Source organism: Rhipicephalus microplus, chromosome 3 (assembly GCF_043290135.1).
Source record: "Rhipicephalus microplus isolate Deutch F79 chromosome 3, USDA_Rmic, whole genome shotgun sequence".
Classification (NCBI taxonomy): Eukaryota; Metazoa; Arthropoda; class Arachnida; order Ixodida; family Ixodidae; genus Rhipicephalus; species Rhipicephalus microplus.
In genome coordinates this window covers 187,223,809-187,242,775 of record NC_134702.1, presented here as the reverse complement: position 1 = coordinate 187,242,775, position 18,967 = coordinate 187,223,809, and the positions used below count along the sequence as shown (strand labels likewise).

General features: G+C 47.7%; 1 protein-coding gene across 1 annotated transcript in view; it reads right to left on the bottom strand.

Moving 5' to 3' along the window:
• The window catches only part of LOC142804075 (uncharacterized), a 50,379-nt gene extending 32,866 nt beyond the window's left edge, over positions 1-17,513 (bottom strand). The window contains exons 1-2 of the mRNA XM_075890630.1: positions 16,913-17,513; positions 10,724-10,934 (exon numbers count right to left, since the gene is read on the bottom strand). Of these exons, the coding sequence (XP_075746745.1) occupies positions 10,724-10,934; positions 16,913-17,041 (340 nt within the window). The 5' untranslated portion in view covers positions 17,042-17,513. The remainder of the gene's footprint in view (positions 1-10,723; positions 10,935-16,912) is intronic.
• Between the last annotated feature and the right edge of the window lie 1,454 nt (positions 17,514-18,967).

The window sequence follows — 18,967 nt, the reverse complement described above, 5'->3', positions numbered from 1 at the left end:
GGCGTCGTACTCCCCTCTAGCCTGGTGCGTTTCAAAGACAGTGCTGCGATAATCCTTGGCCTGAACCCTACCCCGGAGCCTGTCCTCCTACCCGAAGGTTCTGCAGTGTCGTGTTATGTGGATACCCAACCGGTATCTTTGGTCTCTCTTGTAGCCTTGCCAGCTCATCCACAACAGGGCCAGCCTGTTACTTCCTCCTCCTTTGCTGCCGGGATAAATCCCGACCTTACTGCTTCTCAACGTGAGGCGTTGCTAGATTTGCTAACGAAACACCAGGCCTCCTTCGACGCCAATGCTTCGGCACTAGGACAGACCACAGTTGCGCATCATTGCATCAACAGTGAAAGTCAGACAGTTGTACGCCCTCATTCCTACCGAGTCTCCTTGGCCGAGCCCAAAATGAGCGAGAAGATTGTGAGCGATATGCTAAAAAGAAACATCATACGACCCTCTACCAGTTCTTGGTCATCACCCGTCGTGTTGGTACAAAAGAAGAATGGATCGGTACGATTTTGTGTTGATTACCGCGCGCTCAACAAGATTACCCGAAAGAATGTATATCCGATGCCCCGTATATATGATGCACTTGACTCAATGCAAGACGCCCAATACTTCTCCACCCTTGACCTTCGGTCCGGATATTGGCAAATTCCAGTGGACGAAGCAGACAAAGAAAAGACCGCTTTTTCAATGCCGGACGGTCTTTACGAGCTTAACGTAATGCCATTCGGCCTATGTAATGCTCCCGCCACATTCGAAAGGATGATCGACACTGTTCTTCGTGGCCTCAAGTGAAAAACTTGTCTATGCTACCTCGATGACATCGTCGTGTTTTCTTCAACTTTTGCTGATCATATGCGATGCCTAGATCAAGTGTTCACATGTCTCTCCAATGCTGGACTTCAACTAAACACAAAGAAGTGCCATTTCGGCAACACAGCTATAAAAGTTCTAGGACATCTCGTTAGTAAAGATGCCATCCAGCCCGATCCGGAAAAAATTTCCGCAGTCCTCAACTTTCCACGACCCTTACGTTCCAAAGAACTATGCAGTTTTCTTGGACTCGCATCATACTTTCGCCGCTTCATTCGCAACTTTGCCACTATTGCCGCTCCTCTCCACAAGTCCTTGCTAGTACCGGTTCCTTCGATTAAAGGCAAAGTGTAATGTGTGATGTGATCCAAGCTCAGTTTGCTTCGAATAAAGAATTCGGGGTCCAGTCAATGGGTGCTTGTGGCGTTTATATTTTGTCGTTTCGTGAAAATGGGCTGTTTGAAACACCTTGACACGCCTCCTAGGTTTAATACTGTTGATTTTGCAATGTTACTTGACTCAGACAGCCTATTTAGGCATGCGCTGATTGTTCATGCGTGTGCAGGTTTAGTTGTTAGTCCAGCACTTCTACTGCCTGCATCCTTTGCTTTTTCGTGTTTTTCATTTCTTTCTTCTCAAATATAGTTCGCTAAAGATCATCATGTCATGCGAGTGTAGCAACCATGCATGCTCACACCCTTCCACTTCTCCCGATGATTTGCCATCACGTGCATGCGCGACATTTTTTTTATCAACGCGCGACGGGAACTATCAGTGCAGTATTTTTTGTTGCACCAAGATCTATTACACAATTCACCCGCGATTTCTACAGACATATGAATGTCCTTTCAGCATGTTGCACGAAGAAGATAATCTGAATTGTATTTTGGATGGTGTTTTACCATGTATCATCACATGCGCACGGCCAATCAAATAGCTCATAAAACTGCTGAATAAAAAAGAACCCCCGCTATGACAGATTACGAAGCGGCATTCGACTCTGCAGAAATATATCGATGGTTCTATAAATTGTTAAAGTGTTGTGCCCGGCCGTTCCGGTACCAGACCGAGAATCAAAAAAAAAAAAAAAAAAGGTGTCGAGGCAGCTTGTAGACTGAAAGAAACTTGAAGACAAGCAAGTCGCTAAGTGACGAATATCTCGTGAAACTATGAAGGCATGGCCGCCACACTTTTGAAGTTTCTACGCGTACACTTCATCTGTGGCAATGAAGCAACTATTGATGTGAGCGGTCGTTGGGTGATAGGTCTCACGCTCGTATAGTACTAGGAGCATGTTACGAAAAGGCAAACAACCTCCGTTTGTCCTGACAGTGGCAATACATCTGTATTTATAAAAAATGGAAAAAAAAATTAAAAAGGAGCGCTGCTTGCCATGCTCAATTAGTGATGCTGGTTGTCATTCGCAGTGACACCCCTCTCGTCAAAGAGGGTGTTGTGGCCGGGAACCAATGCAGCAGTAGTTTTTCGTCGAACACCTTACCGCGTCGGGCTGCATTATTGCGCCTCACTTCCCGTGTCGGGAGGACAATGCAAATTTGGACGGCCATAAGCAGGCCCGCAACCATCCAGCGACCTTTTCGCCGGATGGCTGCAGGAGGAAAGCTGCGGTCACACCGCTTTCTTCTTGACTCAGACGCCAACCCCTACAAGGTGTTCCGTCAACAAGTACATGTGTGGAGTTCAGCAGCTACTCTGCTTAAAGAAAAAAAAAGTTGGAAAATTCCTTTCGACACTTTGTCAAGGTAAAGTATTTTTGAGCCCCCTCCAACCCAACCACCTTTTTTTTTCTCTGCAAGACCCTTAGTGGAAAGCAGGTGCATTTTTGGGAGCTCACGCATATCTACAACATCACGGAGGTCGTTAAGGCGGCACTTGGGGAGCCTCCGTTCAAAGGGTATACAGTGTTGAGTTGAAACGAAATTGGAGAAAAAAACAAACAGACAACACTTCAGCTACTCGTGAAAGTGGGTGCAGTCGGCGAGAGGAAGTATACGTACATGTGGTGTTCTTTTCGGGGTGTGCTTGGAAATAGTACTTTCGCTGTGCGCACATCTCGTTTTGTTTTATCCATGAAGGTGTGAATATAGAATTGCCGCCTCTATTGTGAAAATTGTTAAATTGTTGTGTCTGCAACGATTAACTCTGAGTTGTGTGTCTGTGTGTTTGTAAAGCAAGAACTACAAATAGCAAATTCGGTGTTCATGATCACATTGCTCCCAATAGTACATTGTGACTGCACATATCGGCCTGTAATAACTCGCATGACGCTCAACTGCTACATGTCGTATACATCCTCTCAGTAAAATATATATACTGACTCAATATAGTTACGTAAAAATGACACGAGGCGTGCCTATTTAGAATCTATATTGAAACTGAAACGTATAGTATCGACTAAGATGGAAGACGGCACGCACAACCCACAGACCACTTCCTCGTTGTCATCTTCTGACCGTTGATATGTCAGCTACGTAGCATTACCCCCCTCCCCCGGTAAAAGTGCCGTCTCGGTGGACATTATATTACGGTCTTCAGTAGGCAGGTGGTAAGGTTTGAGCCTGCTGACGTGCACAACATCACTGGGTGTGGTTGCAGACACGCTTGTCGCCTCAGATGCAGGAATTATCTCATAGGTGACGTTGGTTTCCTGGTGGATAATACGGTAAGGACCCATGTAGCGAGACAACAACTTCTCTGATAAGCCAACTCGACGAACTGGGAACCACAGGAGAACGAGAGAACCGGGTGAGAAGCGAACGTCAACATGCCGGCTGTCGTAGATGGCTTTCTGGGTGGCTTGCGAAGCCGAAAGTCTAGAGCGGGCGATCTGACGAGCGTGGTTGGCACGAGCAATAGCGTCGCATGCACATTCGGTTGACAGCATTGTAGTGGTCGGAAGTAGGGTGTCGAGCGGTAACGTCGGATTACGGCCATAGAGCAAATAAAAGGGTGAATAACCAGTGGTGTCATGGCGCGAACATAGTACGCGAAGGTCACGTGAGGTAGCGCCAGGTCCCAGTCATGGTGGTCAGAGGACACATACATCACGAGCATGTCCGTGAGGGTGCGATTTAGGCATTCGGTAAGGCCATTTGTTTGGGGATGGTAGGAAGTGGTCAACTCGTGCTGCATCAAGGAAGAGCACAGAAGATCGCCGATTACTCGGGACAAAAATGCGTGGCCATAATCCGTGAGTAATTGGCGACGAGCGCCATGGTGTAGGATGACATCGTGGATCAAAAAAGTGCACAACGTCAGTAGCAGTGCTAGTGGGGAGCGCTCAGGTGATGGTATATCTAGTCGCGTAGTCTATAGAAACGGCGATCCACTTGTTGCCCGATTTCGACTCAGGAAAAGGACTGAGAAGATCTATACACACACGGAAGAAAGGTTCAGTTGGGATGGAGATCGGTTGAAGAAGTCTGTCACAGAACAAGCGCTAAAAATGGGCGCGCCGCCAAATTCTTGCGATAACGGGCGGGAGAAACGCCGCGAGGTCAAAATAAAAAAAAGAAAACAAACATCCAAGGCTCCCCGGGCGCACGCTCTCCCCTCGGAAGCGTGGCTTCGCCGACAAACCTCCTCACCCCACATCGGCGGCCCAGCAAGCCCGCGAAATTTCTAGAACGAAAAAGGCGTGGTCACGCAAAGTTGAGTCATCCGACGCGGAGGGCAGTCGAACCGTCTCGCCCTCTCCCCAGCCTTCGCTGCGTATCGCGCCGACGAAATGACGAGAACTTTCTGGAATGTCGCGCGGAAGGTATTTAACCGAGCAGCCGAGACAAGAGCGAAGGAGAAGACGGAAAATAGCGCCAGAGCGCGTAGGGATTCCGCCGTGTAGTCGGCGAAGGTTCTGTCCGTAGTGACAGAGCAGGAGAAGACGGAAGTTAGAGCCAGAGCGCGTAGGGATTCCGCCGTGTAGTCGGCGAAGGTTCTGTCCGTAGTGACAGAGCAGGAGAAGACGGAAGTTAGCGCCAGAGCGCATAGGGATTCCGCCGTGTAGTCGGCGAAGGTTTTGTCCGTAGCCACAAAGCAGGAGAAGAAGAGGATTTCCACCTGAGGGGTGAAGGCTCGAGCTACAGGCAAGAGCGTGTGTTTATCGCTATCGAGCGAAGACGCGTGGCAACAGCTGCGTGTGTGAAGCCGACGTGTTTCCGGCGAAGAAGTTGAAGCTTGAAGAGTGGCCAATTGAAGACGCGAGGTTTCCTGGAAGAGAAACTTCAGGGGCCAGCGGAACGACAACAATGCTGGACTTCGAGTGAGTGATTCTCGGAAGAGTATCATTCAGACTTTTGCTCCAAGGACTTTGGACTGAATAGGTTTTCTATCTCTTTAATCTTTAAGTGTCTTGGTTGTTCAATGCATGCGACTGCATTGTAGTATGTATTGTTGTCTGTGTCCGTTGTTTTGAGTGTGGCTGATTGTACTGTGTAGTACGTTGGTTGATTGGTGACATATTGTACTCAACTATTGTGGAGTGTGCATACTCGTGTATTGTTTTCGATCTGCCGTTATTGAGAATATAATTCTGTTTGTTTATCAACTCTCGGCTCTGACTTGTTCTTTGGGCCACAGCCAGCGTCCGCTGGCGCGCCAAAAAAGGACCACTTCTAAATTGTCCACGCTTTCGTGGTGCGGTTCGGCGGGCCGATACTTCGGCCCTTGGAATTAGTTCGGCGATCGCCTCCCTAATTAACGGGACCTGTGTGACAATTAATCTGGCGTTCGCGACAGGACCTTTTGGTGCACAGTGTGTCCAAAGTAGTGAGAAAGAGCCTCGAGTGTTGATAGTGCTATCGGAACGATTTTGTGTGTTGTTCAGTGTTCTCGTTAACGAGTGCAGGGGAGTGTTCTGATAGACTGATTTAGGCAGATATTTTTTGCACACGGCAGGGTTTTATTTGCGAGACACAATGGATCTCGAAAAGTTAGTCGCTCTTGGTGAGAAGATGGGTCTTTCTGGCGCCGAACTACGGAAGTGGGTCACCCAGAAGAAAAAAGAAGAAACAGAGAGGGCCAAAGAAGAAAAAGCAGCGGAGTTGGAACGAGAGAGGTTGGCACCTGAGAGGGCGAAGGAAGAAAGAGAGCAACAACTGAAGTTGGAGTTGGAGAGAGAAAAATTGGCAGCCGAAAGGGCGAGAGAAGAAAGAGAAGCGGAGATGGCTGAAAGGGAACGGCAGCGGCAGCACGAAATGGAACTCGAGCGGCTCCGCTTGCAACAGCGAAGTGAAACTCCCGTCCAAGCTAGAGTTGAAAGCAGCGAACGGGAGGACCACGGCTTCCGCTTGAACCCAAGCAAGCTGCTCGTAGCGTTTGATGAAAGGAAGGACGACCTTGACGCGTACCTTCACCGAATTGAGACGATTGCGAGGAGCCAGAATTGGCCGGAACATCAATGGGCAACTGCTTTGAGTACTTGCTTGAGTGGGGAAGCGCTCAGTGTGTACGGCAGGCTGACGCCGACCGATGCAGCCAACTACGCCAAGGTGAAAGCTGCTTTGCTGAAGCGATTTAGATTTACTGTAGAAGGATTCCGGGACATATTTCGGACAGGAAAACCAGCTGATGGTGAGACGGCTACGCAGTATGCTGCCCGACTTTGCCACTATTTCGACAGATGGATTAAACTTTCAGGGACAGCACAGGAGTACGATGAGCTTAGAGAGCTGCTAATTAGAGAACAATTTCTTACTAGTTGCCACCCAAGCCTGTCACTGTACTTGAAAGAGAGGAAGGCTGACTCACTTGAAGACATGCTTGAATTGGTAGATCAATTCTTGGAAGCGCAAGGTGGCACTAATTTGGCCAAGGTCAAGAATGATTGTCCCGATGATTCGAAGAAATTGACTCCCGAAGAAAAGAAGCGTGCACCAGAGAGCATTCCGCGATGTTTTCTGTGCAACCGAGTGGGTCATCGCGCGAAAACTTGTCGAACGATCTTTACGAGCCCTACGGCAGTAAAATGTTTTAAGTGTGGTCAGACTGGGCACAAAGCAGACGCATGTGAATCGGAGCGAGTCAAACTCACCAGGTATCCTCTGTGCTAGCAGCACCAAAATCCGATGATAATGCCGTCACCGACGGATTTGTAGAGTTGAAAAATGGGGAGAAAATTCCTATTGTGGGTGCTGTAATGTCAAAACAGCCAACGGGTGTTACGAAAGGAATGCCAATGCTGCCTGGAAAAGTTGCGGGCAAGAAGGTTACGGTGTTAAGAGACACCAGTAGCTCCACTGTTATCGTGCGGAGTAGTTTGGTACGGGAAAGAGAGTTGACGGGCAGAATGAAACCGGTTTGCCTGATTGACCGTACGGTTCGGATGCTTCCCGAAGCAGAGATTGAGGTTGAAACCCCGTACTTCAGCGGGAAGGTTACCGCTCTATGTATGACGACCCCCCTTTACGACCTTGTCATCGGAAACATCGACGGGGCGCGAGGACCGAATGATCCGGAAGTTTTGGGAGAAGACCCTAAGATAGAGCCCTCGCCAACCCAGCGACCGCGAGATACAGTGGAGGAGCATCCCGTGACGGATCTCACTAGAGCCCAAGGTGAAGCCGCGGCGCAAGAGACAGCGAAGGAGAAGACGATCGTGTCGAATAAGTTCACGTGCTGGGCAGCTGGACGTACGTCGGCACGACCCCAACCGACCGACAGTGCAAAAATGACGGAGTCGGCCAGCCGGACCCAATGCCGTGACATGAACAAGCTGGTAAATAAACAGACAGGACCCGTTGAACGTTATGACCCGTTAACAGTGTCGGAAGTGACAACGATGGCTGCGACGCCGCCTCAGATATCGTCGTTGGAAAGGGCTCGCCGAAAAGGAACGTGGAAACACAAAAAGAGATCGAGCGAGCACCGCAAGAAAGGACGCAAGCGCAGCTCGAAATACACAGGATAAGTGCTGAAGTCGAATCAGAATGTGTTTGGCAGTGTTGAGTGCCATATGTTGTGTGAATGTTGTGTTATCCTGTGTCACAAGTGTCGAAGTGTCTGTGCTGCGATGTGATGTATAGTGTTGTATAATTGTTGTAAACACAGAACTTTGTACGTTTGTATTGTTGGGAATGTGTGATGAAGCGTTGTACTCATGTACCTGCGGTTATATTTCATGTGTGTGAGATTGAATGGTAATGTCCAATTGTATTGAGTGATATATTGTGAATGTGACGTGTCATGAGCGACGGACTGTGTTACAGTCTTTGAGAGTGTGTGGTGACTGTTCGGGCTCGTTTGTGTGGTTTTGAATATTACGAGAAAATATTCTTAAAGTGGGGGGCAGTGTCACAGAACGAGCGCTAAAAATGGGCGCGCCGCCAAATTCTTGCGATAACGGGCGGAAGAAACGCCGCGAGGTCAAAAGAAAAAAAAGAAAACAAACATCCAAGGCTCCCCGGGCGCGCGCTCTCCCCTCGAAAGCGTGGCTTCGCCGACAAACCTCCTCACCCCACATCGGCGGCCCAGCAAGCCCGCGAAATTTCTAGAACGAAAGAGGCGTGGTCACGCCGAGTTGAGTCATCCGACGCGGAGGGCAGTCGAACCGTCTCGCCCTCTCCCCAGCCTTCGCTGCGTATCGCGCCGACGAAATGACGAGAACTTTCTGGAATGTCGCGCGGAAGGTATTTAACCGAGCAGCCGAGACGAGAGCGAAGGAGAAGACGGAAGTTAGCGCCAGAGCGCGTAGGGATTCCGCCGTGTAGTCGGCGAAGGTTCTGTCCGTAGTGACAGAGCAGGAGAAGACGGGAAGTTAGCGCCAGAGCGCATAGGGATTCCGCCCTGTAGTCGGCGAAGGTTCTGTCCGTAGTGACAGAGCAGGAGAAGACGGAAGTTAGCGCCAGAGCGCGTAGGGAGTCCGCCGTGTAGTCGGCGAAGGTTTTGTCCGTAGCGACAAAGCAGGAGAAGAAGAGGATTTCCACCTGAGGGGTGACGGCTCGAGCTACAGGCAAGAGCGTGTGTTTACCGCTATCGAGCGAAGACGCGTGGCAACAGCTGCGTGTGTGAAGCCGACGTGTTTCCGGCGAAGAAGTTGAAGCTTGAAGAGTGGCCAATTGAAGACGCGAGGTTTCCTAGAAGAGAAACTTCAGGGGGCAGCGGAACGACAACAATGCTGGACTTCGAGTGAGTGATTCTCGGAAGAGTACATTCAGACTTTTGCTCCAAGGACTTTGGACTGAATAGGTTTTCTATTTCTTTACTCTTTAAGTGTCTTGGTTGTTCAATGCATGCGACTGCATTGTAGTGTGTATTGTTGTCTGTGTCCGTTGTTTTGAGTGTGGCTGATTGTACTGTGTAGTACGTTGGTTGATTGGTGACATATTGTACTCAACTATTGTGGAGTGTGCATACTCGTGTATTGCTTTCGATCTGCCGTTATTGAGAATATAATTTTGTTTGTTTATCAACTCTCGGCTCTGACTTGTTCTTTGGGCCACAGCCGGCGTCCGCTGGCACGCCAAAAAAGGACCACTTCTAAATTGTCCACGCTTTCGTGGTGCGGTTCGGGGGGCCGATACTTCGTCCCTTGGAATTAGCCCGGCGATCGCCTCCCTAATTAACGGGACCTGTGTGACAAAGTCCAGCCGGGGGCGCAGTAGGTTGCTTACAGGACGTGTAAGAAGAGAAAATGGACACGTCGCCCAGGTAACAAACATGTCGACCATTTAAATCCTTGTCGGAGCGTGTCCATCATTCTCTCGAAGGTCACTGGAGCGTTGCAGAGACCGAAGGGCATGACCTTGATTTGGTAAAGAGCGTCAGGAATAGCGAAGACGGTCTTTTCTCGATCTATGTCATCTACAGCGATTTGCCAGTAGCCAGATCGGAGGTCGAGAGATGAAAAGAAAGTGGTGCTATGGAGGCAATCGAGGGCATCGTCAATGTGTGGTAGAGTGTACACATATTTTTTTGGTAATTTTGTTGAGGTGGCGATAATCAATGCAGAAACGCTATGAGCAGTCCTTCTTTACTTATACCACGGGAGATGCCCAATGGCCCGATGATGGTTCAATTACGTTTTTCGTAAGTAAGCATTTGGCCACTTCTTTTTGAATCACTTCTCGCTCAGACGCTGACACGCAGTACGGCCGATGGTGAATGGGCGCAGGGTGACCAGTGTTGATTCGGTGAGTGACCCTGTGTCCGTTCACTGTCGGCTATATTTTCAAGTGCTTCTGTAATAATTGGCCAAGCATGATAAGAGAGTGCCATGGTATGTGTGTGTATATAATATATCTATATAGGTATCATGCGTAGCCCACAGCACAATGCCACTTGCTACCCATTGCATGCTCGTTCATGGCGAGCTGAAATTCGCACATCAAACCAATCTCTGCCCAAACACACACGATTGAAGCCTTGTAGACGGCAGGCATGACCTGTAGCGTTGTCAGTTTCTACATAAAGCCTGAATGGAAATAGTCGCCCAGTGCATCTAACCTTTCATATATTAGTGAAACTGTGCAAGGGTTGCGCACAGTTGCCACTCAAGCAGAGATTAAATGCACGGGCCATCTCTATCAAGCTAAAACACTAGAAGAGTGGCCAGACATAAGGGAGGGTCAGTTTCTCAGGTGACTGACAACAATATACTTTGAACTAACAGGCGCGGTTGCATGCTGTCTCAAAAAAGATCAGTAGATGGTTCATACCTCTTTACCCACTATACTTGCCGCACTCTCACCATTTACATTGCATAAGAGTAACAAACAGCACACAAGTTTCTTTGCTCGCTGGAAGGACTGTATTCCCTCACATCAGCGTTCTGCAGAATGATGCCCGGTCCCACCCTAAAGCAGTGAGCTGCTAGCCTCACTTCGCATGACATTCTGATGCCTTCCTTGACCAAATTGACTTTTTTGTTAATCTTATAGCAAATGTGATGACGTACCTGAAAAAAAAGTACTTGGCTCCGTTTGCGTAGCAGTTGTTGAAAGAGTATTCTTTTGATTCGTTTGGGATGCTTCGTGGCAGGTGAGTAGTTGCACTTGAACCACTTTATCTGCAACATGGTTCGAATCACATGCTGGTTCTGGCGCTTGTACCAAGTCAGAAGCCAGACTTGGTGCTGCTCCTTGGAGTCGGTCTGCTGCAAAATCATCCTGAAATAAATTTGCATGTTTCGTTAAAAGTGATAATGTAAAATATTATTGCCCAAAAAGCAAATGAAAGCCCTCTTAGAGGTTCTTTTTTGCTACAATGATTACGCTTCTTCATGTGAGGAATGGCTGGGTCTCCAGAGAGCAAGCTTCTGAGAATATGAAATTCATGAAAAGACGAGTTACTATTCTATCTACACACAAAAAAAATGCAATTATAAAAATGTATACTTTTGACGCACATTTTCAAAAATGTAATCAAATAACATACTTTTGTACATCTGCCTGGTTTTATCTATTTGCGATGCGGTACCTAGCATTTCCTATGCTAATTGCTATCAATATTGCTCATGAACTCAAAAGTTATTATTATATACTCCTACATTGGCTTTCATTTTTGAGATGCCTAGTATATATTTTCATAAAGGGGCTCTGCAACACCTTTTGAAGTAGCTATGGAATGGATTCACTAAAGAAGCCTATTGGCTCGCGAATTTTCAGAATCCGTCTAGTACGAGCGGAGTTAGATTTATTGCACGCTACACTTGCGTTCTCTTTTTTTCTTGTCCCAGCAAAAGTACTGAAAGCTAAACGAGAAGAACGGCACAGAAAAGAAAACACGCCACACACACCTCGTGACCTTGAGCACTTTCCCTCTTTTTAATTAAAGACGATAGTTTTTCTTAGGGACCTTCGACAGAAAAATTTTGGTCTGTTAGTCTGTCCGCCTTTAACAATACCTCTAACAGCCAACTCCATCTGCAGCGCCTACCAATATTGCTCAAGATTTTGCATTCATACTTGTGCAATTGTCAATTAAAAAGCAATCATTGCCCATATCTGAGGTACCATAACATGTCGATGTTTTGTATGTGTGCCTTTATACTAGAGAAGGCACACACAAGTAATCCTGAGGACCGTAGCGTTAAACACGCTACACTGACAGTGTAACACGGTGCTCAAAAAGCAAGTGTTATCAACGCTTTGCTGAAACAACACGGTGGCGGCACCTACTTGTCGCTTTGGGTTATACACCTTATCGCCTCCGAGAATGGCACGCATCTTTCTCCGCAGGCGCGCACACCTTCCTTCGTTTTCGAAGATGACTGCCAGATGGCGTTCGTATCTACCGTGCCTCGATGCGCTCGTTCGCCTCCGCTGCACACTCGAGGCACTCTAACGCAGCGCCTCCAGAATACCATTCACCAATTTTCTTGCACAGAACATTAAATAAATGTTTTGTTTACTCTCTCCAGACGCAAGACTATCGTTTTTCGGCGGCGTTTGCAATGTAACATGCAGATCCGGGGCCAATCTTTTTTTTCTTTGAAGACTCAGCTTTTCAGCGTGATTGCGCGCACACGCGTGAACAAGTCATGGCCTCCTGTGGCAATCCCTGTCACAACCGAGCCCCCAACGCTGACATCAGTGGCTGATACAAAGGCTGTGACAAGTTATTTTTGAGCTGGTTCAATCATTTCTTAAGAGATATGAAAGCAATACTTTGAGAATTTATTGTGAAATTCAGGCCGTGTGCTGTGTTATAATATATATATATATATATATATATATATATATATATATATATATATATATATATATATATATATATATATATATATATATATATATATACCCACCACACTGTAAAACAGAGCAAGCAACTGGCCCCACTTCACAGCAAAAGATGATCCTACAACACTCGCAGGGGGGCGCTTGCTAGGTCACGAATGAAATTGAAGATGGCGGCAAAAAAGCAGTACGTACTTTCAAGCAAATGCATTTGTTGGAAGTTGTTCGCAGTGTGGAGCTAAAGAGGAAGAAGGGTAGTAGTAGAGCTCAGACTTGATGGTGTAGAGGAACGAGAGACGAGTCGGTGGCGATGAGCTCGTGCCGAGGTCACAGCTTTATTTAGGACGCAGGTGTAGGTAGAGTCGCCACTGTAGCATCCCGCCAGGCCAGGAGCTAGGCAGTTCCATCTTTCGTGGCTCGCGCTTCACGAGCCACGTAGCTCACTTCTTTTCCTACGCGCCCAGCTGGCCAAAACTGGCGTGGAGCTACATATGCTCCCCCTCTAGTGCTTTGCACGATTCCAAAAGCATATACGAAAGGAAAACCAAGAAGGGCAGACACTATATACATGAGCAACAGTCCGTGGATTGTCCATTGGGAAGTCCGAATCGTCATCGTGACGGTGGGCGGCACTGGGAGTAGCGGAGCGGGCGAGAGTTGCGAGGAACGGAGACTGCTCGAAGCAAGGGTGGTCGCCCGTATCAGCGGGTGACGCAAGTTGCGTGCCTACGACGCAGGCGTGACTTCTCGCGATTAACTGACGCCAAATAGCGTGTTGCGTGGCATCCATGCTGCAGGCATGGGGACACAGGCCGATAATTGCTGCACCGTCGCCTTGAAATATTTGCACGATGCCTACTGAAGGTGGTAGGCTGCACCTCAAATGGCGAGGCGGCGTTGGAAATGCGGCGTTCATAATGCTGGTGCTGCGCATGACGTTGTCGGAACCATGCCAATGTGTGAAGCACAGATACCAGCCTCTCTTCGCATCTGACGACGTGTCAGGGGGTGCCTTTACCGTACTTCGGCCTTCTTGTGGTAGATGCCTGCACCCTGAGGTACCTTTGAAAGGCGGATGGTAAGCTGCCCGTGCGTTTGGCTTTGAGTACGATGACGTCGCCGTGTTTGAGTTGCAGTTCGGCGTCATGCGAGGTCGTGGCAGGGTGTTGGCGTATTAAGAGCCGGGGCTCTGGCATTTCCGGGGCCTGGCCACTGGCATGTCTGAGCCTCGTTCAGGAGAATATCGCACAGAGGAGGTGCAGACCCCGCGGTAAGACTGGACTTGGAACCAGTGGTCATGGTATTCCCTTGAGAATCCGGTGACGAGCAGTATGCGGGCATGCTCGTTCACTGCTTGCGTGTCTGTTGGAGCATGTGCCGACGATTCTAAGCCTGGCTGGCCCGGTGCATTGTACGCTATCATCACCGTCCTAGTTGGAAGCTCGGCCGTTGCGCCCGAGAAGTCCCCGGGCAGATCAGCTGGCTCATCTGTCATCGGCGATTCGGGAGACGGTGCAGCAGGACAAGATTGTGCTAGTAATCCGACGGAGTGTGATGCTGTAACCAGGGTCGAATCTGCCAAGGAAAGAAGTGGAAGTGGCCATGGTGGCAGAACCAACACATAGGAGACGGGAAGCGGAGACGCCTGAGTGGGGGGGCCTTTTAATTGAAGGGCCACTTGAAGCGGCAGGGTGATCTCCGTCACCTGTGTACTTGGTGGTTGTTGGCACGACGATAGTCTGGACTGGCCATGGTGCGGGAGGCATAGTCGACACCGTGGTGTCGCTTTTGGGAACTGCGAAGAAGGCTGCATCGCAGTTGGCGGAAAAGCGCCTTGAGTTCGATCCGTACCTTGTTGGAGGTGCTGTTCAGCACCGCAAAACTGTAAGACAGCATCCCGTAGTTTATCATATGGGCGGATGCTTCAAGAGAAATATGTGAGGCATCGTTTGAGGTCAGGTGGAAGAACATACTACAGAACCTCAAACATGAATTCTTGGAGCCAGATGCTGCTGAGCTCCAAGGCAGCCTCAAACTCTTGGAACCATGACTCGATGTCAGAGGTGTGAAACGGGGGTAGAGGTGGGTCAAAGTACGGCTGCAAAGCTTGAGTTGGCTGGAACATGGCCCCGAAGCTCAGTGACCGTGGTGCGGCGCCGGTCGCTTGTCCATTGGTCCGTGGTCACCACTTGTTGAGGAACGTGAGATGTTGGCGACGAGCCGTGCCGAGGTGAAAGCTTTATTTAGGACGCAGGCGTACGCCTATTATTTTGGATGCCAAAGACTCAAGAGGCTGGCTTTCATCCCACGAGCTGCCGCTTACAATCTGCGATATCTTTCTGCTACCATACCTCCATGAAGAGTGCCATGAACAAGCGGGCGTCTTGTCGATGCGGGAGTCTGAGGATTGTGAATGGAGACAGAACTATCCTAACCGAGGACGGAAACCCCTCCCCCCCCTCCTAAAAAAAGAAGGGCCGCAATGTTTTAACTGCCATAAATATGGTAATATCTCTCTGAACTTCCAGAGTCTGCAGTGGAGGACGAGGCGCAACGTTTTCAGCCAAAGTGGACATGAAGCCCAAAACTACAGGGAAAGGGAAAGCACGCTTCACCTCTTCAAAAGCGTTGTAAGTGTTAACATCTGTACAGCAGACACGGTGAACAAAAAATACTTGATGCTGGCTATGGTTAACAGAATCGAAGTAAGAGCGTACGTTGACCTTGGCAGTCAGTGTGTCACTTCAGCGTGAGGATGCAGATCGGGTCGGGATCAAATACACGGCGATGGAGAAGCAGCTGACTCTCAGGGGCTACAGGTTGGGGTGTGCGAAGCCACATGCTGAGGCAAACCTCACAGTCAACCAAGCAACAGCAGACGTCCCTGTGATGATCGTGCCAAATGAGTCACAGGCGATTCTTATCATCTTAGGGCACCCTACACCGACCAACAGTGCATATTTTTGAAGAGCAAAAGAATGTGGACTAAAGTGACGACACAATACAATCCATCAAAATGCCAGATCTTCTGAAGCACCCAATCTGCCTTTAGGCCAAGAGTTGACAGTAGTATCGCCGAACTACGTTGGATTTGTCAAGTCCTACGTTATGGGCAACAAACCCAACGGCATTGCTTTCATGGATGCCGTGGAGGCTCTCATGAACTCTGAATTTTTTGTCTAGCTTGTTTAGCAGCATCGGTACCAAAACTGGGCACTTTCGCGCTGCAGTACAGATCATTTGTGAGGAACGCTTTCTCAGTGTAGTAGCAAGGCTGCATCTGAATTTGATTAAGTGTACCAAATTGACTTCTGTTAACATTACAGAAATGACACACAGCACCAACACAGGCAAATTTTATAGTAGGCTCACATACGTACCCTTAAGTGTCAACAACACATGTACCACTTCAAACCACTAGACCTTGGTGAGAAGTTTATTACTTCTATGATTAAAGATGATTGGTTTACAATGCTTACTCAGCATTATGACATGTTTGCAGGTGATGTATTTGCTAAATAACCAAAACAATACTACATATCATGCTTATGTTATGAAGCACACATAACTGGCATCTGCAGTTAAGGTTTCATAGGAGACAGGTGGTCTATCACCTTTGCTAGTATTATTTTAGAGAAACTGCATAGACAAAAGCTTTATGCAGCAATATTATGGGCAATGCATATTTAACATCACCAAAAACCAAAGAACGCCGTGTTAAGCGATTCCCTTTTACCAGTTCACTTCGCCTCAAACCTTAATGTGACATCTATAATTTTGCTTTCCACTGCTCGGTGTATCTTTTTAAGTCAAGCTGAACGCTCTTCGTAAGCCTCCAGGTTGCTAGGTAAGAACAGGTAGGATGCAGTTGTTACATACCTCCCCTTTCAGGGTTATGGAAAACTACCAGTCGTGATTTGTGAATGCTTGCCGAATGTGCTGCAACTTATCCTTATTTTCTCTCTCATTGTTCATCTCACCGATTACTACTAGTCCTAAAGGACGTACACCTTTGAACTTTCAGTTTGTCACTAACCATAGCAAAGCGCTATTTTCTACCGAGATCACTGTACATTGGTTGCGTGCATATCTACATTTAGACCTACTTTCCTGCTTTTTTTTTTTTTCAGTTCAGTAATCACAAGATGTGATTCGTCCCCTCAGCACTTTATTAATTCAATGTTATCAGTGAACCACAGGTTACAAATTAAGGCACTATCAATGAACTATAAATCATTGCTCTTCCGAATCTAAGGCCCTTTTTGAAAACTACCTGTAAGGACGCGGTGAATAGTATTGGGGAGATCATGTCTCCCTGCCTTACAGTCTTTTTTACTGAGATGCTGTCGCTTTTTTTTTTTTTCCAAGAACACATGCCTCCCTGTAAGCTCCAACATTCAAAACCTTACCTCATCTTCTGGCCTCTTCAAGAATGCTGCTCTCGGTATCTCCGATGCATTGTTTTCATTACCAAAAACTGATGGCACCACAGCAGGCCTTAATCGAGCAGGCTTTACCGGAGTTCCCATTACACGCATTAACGATCAGCACTGGTTGAAGTTACTATCACGAGCCTGTTTCGAACAGTAGTTCTCGAAGACTTGAAATTACTTCCTTTCACCGTAGCAATCCACTGAGCCCTTTGTTTTTTCTCACGTTGGAAGTTGCGACGCGGTACACGGTTTTCACTGCAGATACTTTTTCAGCCATACACTGCGCAAAGGTCAGGCACGGTGACAAGATTCTCCGTCCAGTAGCAACTCCTTGACGCGTGAACAATGAACGTGGGGCGGGCAGGTCGAGTACTCCAGGATAAGACGGGCAACTAACGCGGCAAACCTGCGCACAGTGAGTGAGCACAGTGAGTGACGGTGCAAGCGTTCGCGACACACGACTTCTTAACAGTTGCTCAGCATACTAGCCCAATTTGCGTTTCGTACGTGGGCACTGCACAGAACATCTGGGCACTGGGCGCTGCCATCTCCACAAAGCTTCTCGATCCCACGGAGGAAGTAAACCTTTCCTTCCTCCGTGTTCAATCCAAGGAGGATACATAAAACTTGCTGGAGTGGAAGGCGCGCTGTGCGAGTGAAGCCAGCCGCCGCCATCTTGCCAGTGGCAAAAAGCGTGCTCAGCCCCATCGCGAGCTGCTTATTTCGTCCGTTCTTGTTTCACCTTGTCGGCATGTAAAGACAAATAGTTTACAATGGTTGCCTCTTGCGTCGTTTACGGATGTGTTAACAGGTTGAAAAAAGGTTGTGGCCTCACATTTCACCTGTACGTACATGAAAATTATATATATATATATATATATTCTAGTAGATCCTCCGTGAGCGGTCACAACGTGGTTTATATATATATATATATATATATATATATATATATATATATATATATATATATATATATATATATATATATATATATATATATATATATATATATATATATATATATATATATATATATATATATATATATATATATATATATATATATATATATATTATGAGGTCTTGGTGTCTTGGTTTGGATTGGAAGACCTTTATTAGGCCCGAAGAACCGGCAGCCAACAGCTCCGTGGCTGAGATATAGTGTTCTAGAATAGCTGAGATCACGGAGGAAGGGCTGAGATGAACGAACCAAGATGATGATGATACGTGACAACGATGAGGATGCATGAGAAACACATGATAATGATGATAATGTACAGATGAAGAGGATTGGTATACTAAATGCCCACACTAATTCCCCCCACGTGAAAGCGGCCAGCCTGGCCGCGGCAAGTCAAGGGGAAAAAGAACGTCGCATGAAGGGCTTCATACGGGAGACATGGACGACCTCAGTAGTTCGATAACGGCGATCTGCTGGGGCTACAAGTGGCGTCACGCGATAATTCACTGGTGAAGTTTCTTCAAGAACTGTGTACGGCCCGATAAACCGTGGCTGAAATTTGTCGCACAAACCAGGTGTGCGAATAGGCGTCAAAAGGAGCGCTTCGTCTCCAGGTTGAAATGATACAGCACGATGTGATTCATCATAAACCAGCTTTCTGTCTTGCTGTTGGGCTTCAGTGTTTATACGAGCACGTTGGCGGCTCTCTGCGATCCCTAAAACGTATTCCTCTGAAGAGGATGGAGATGAATCCGCGTGGCAGGTAAAGAAAGAGACGTCCAGCAAAGAAGTAGGGGAGTGTCCATAAACTAGGTAAAATGGTGACTAGTCGGTTGTCCGCTGAATAGCCGTATTGTAGGCGAAAGTGACAAATGGTAGAACTACATCCCAGTTCTTGTGGTCTGGTTGAATGTAGGCGGCGATCATGTCAGCAAGAGTGCGGTGGAATCGCTCAGTGAGGCCGTTAGTTTGGGTATGATAACTAAAGGCAGTCTTGTGAGTTGTACCAGAGGCGCGAAGAAGTTCGTTCACTAGTTGTGAAAGGAACGCCCTTCTACGGTCACTGAGAA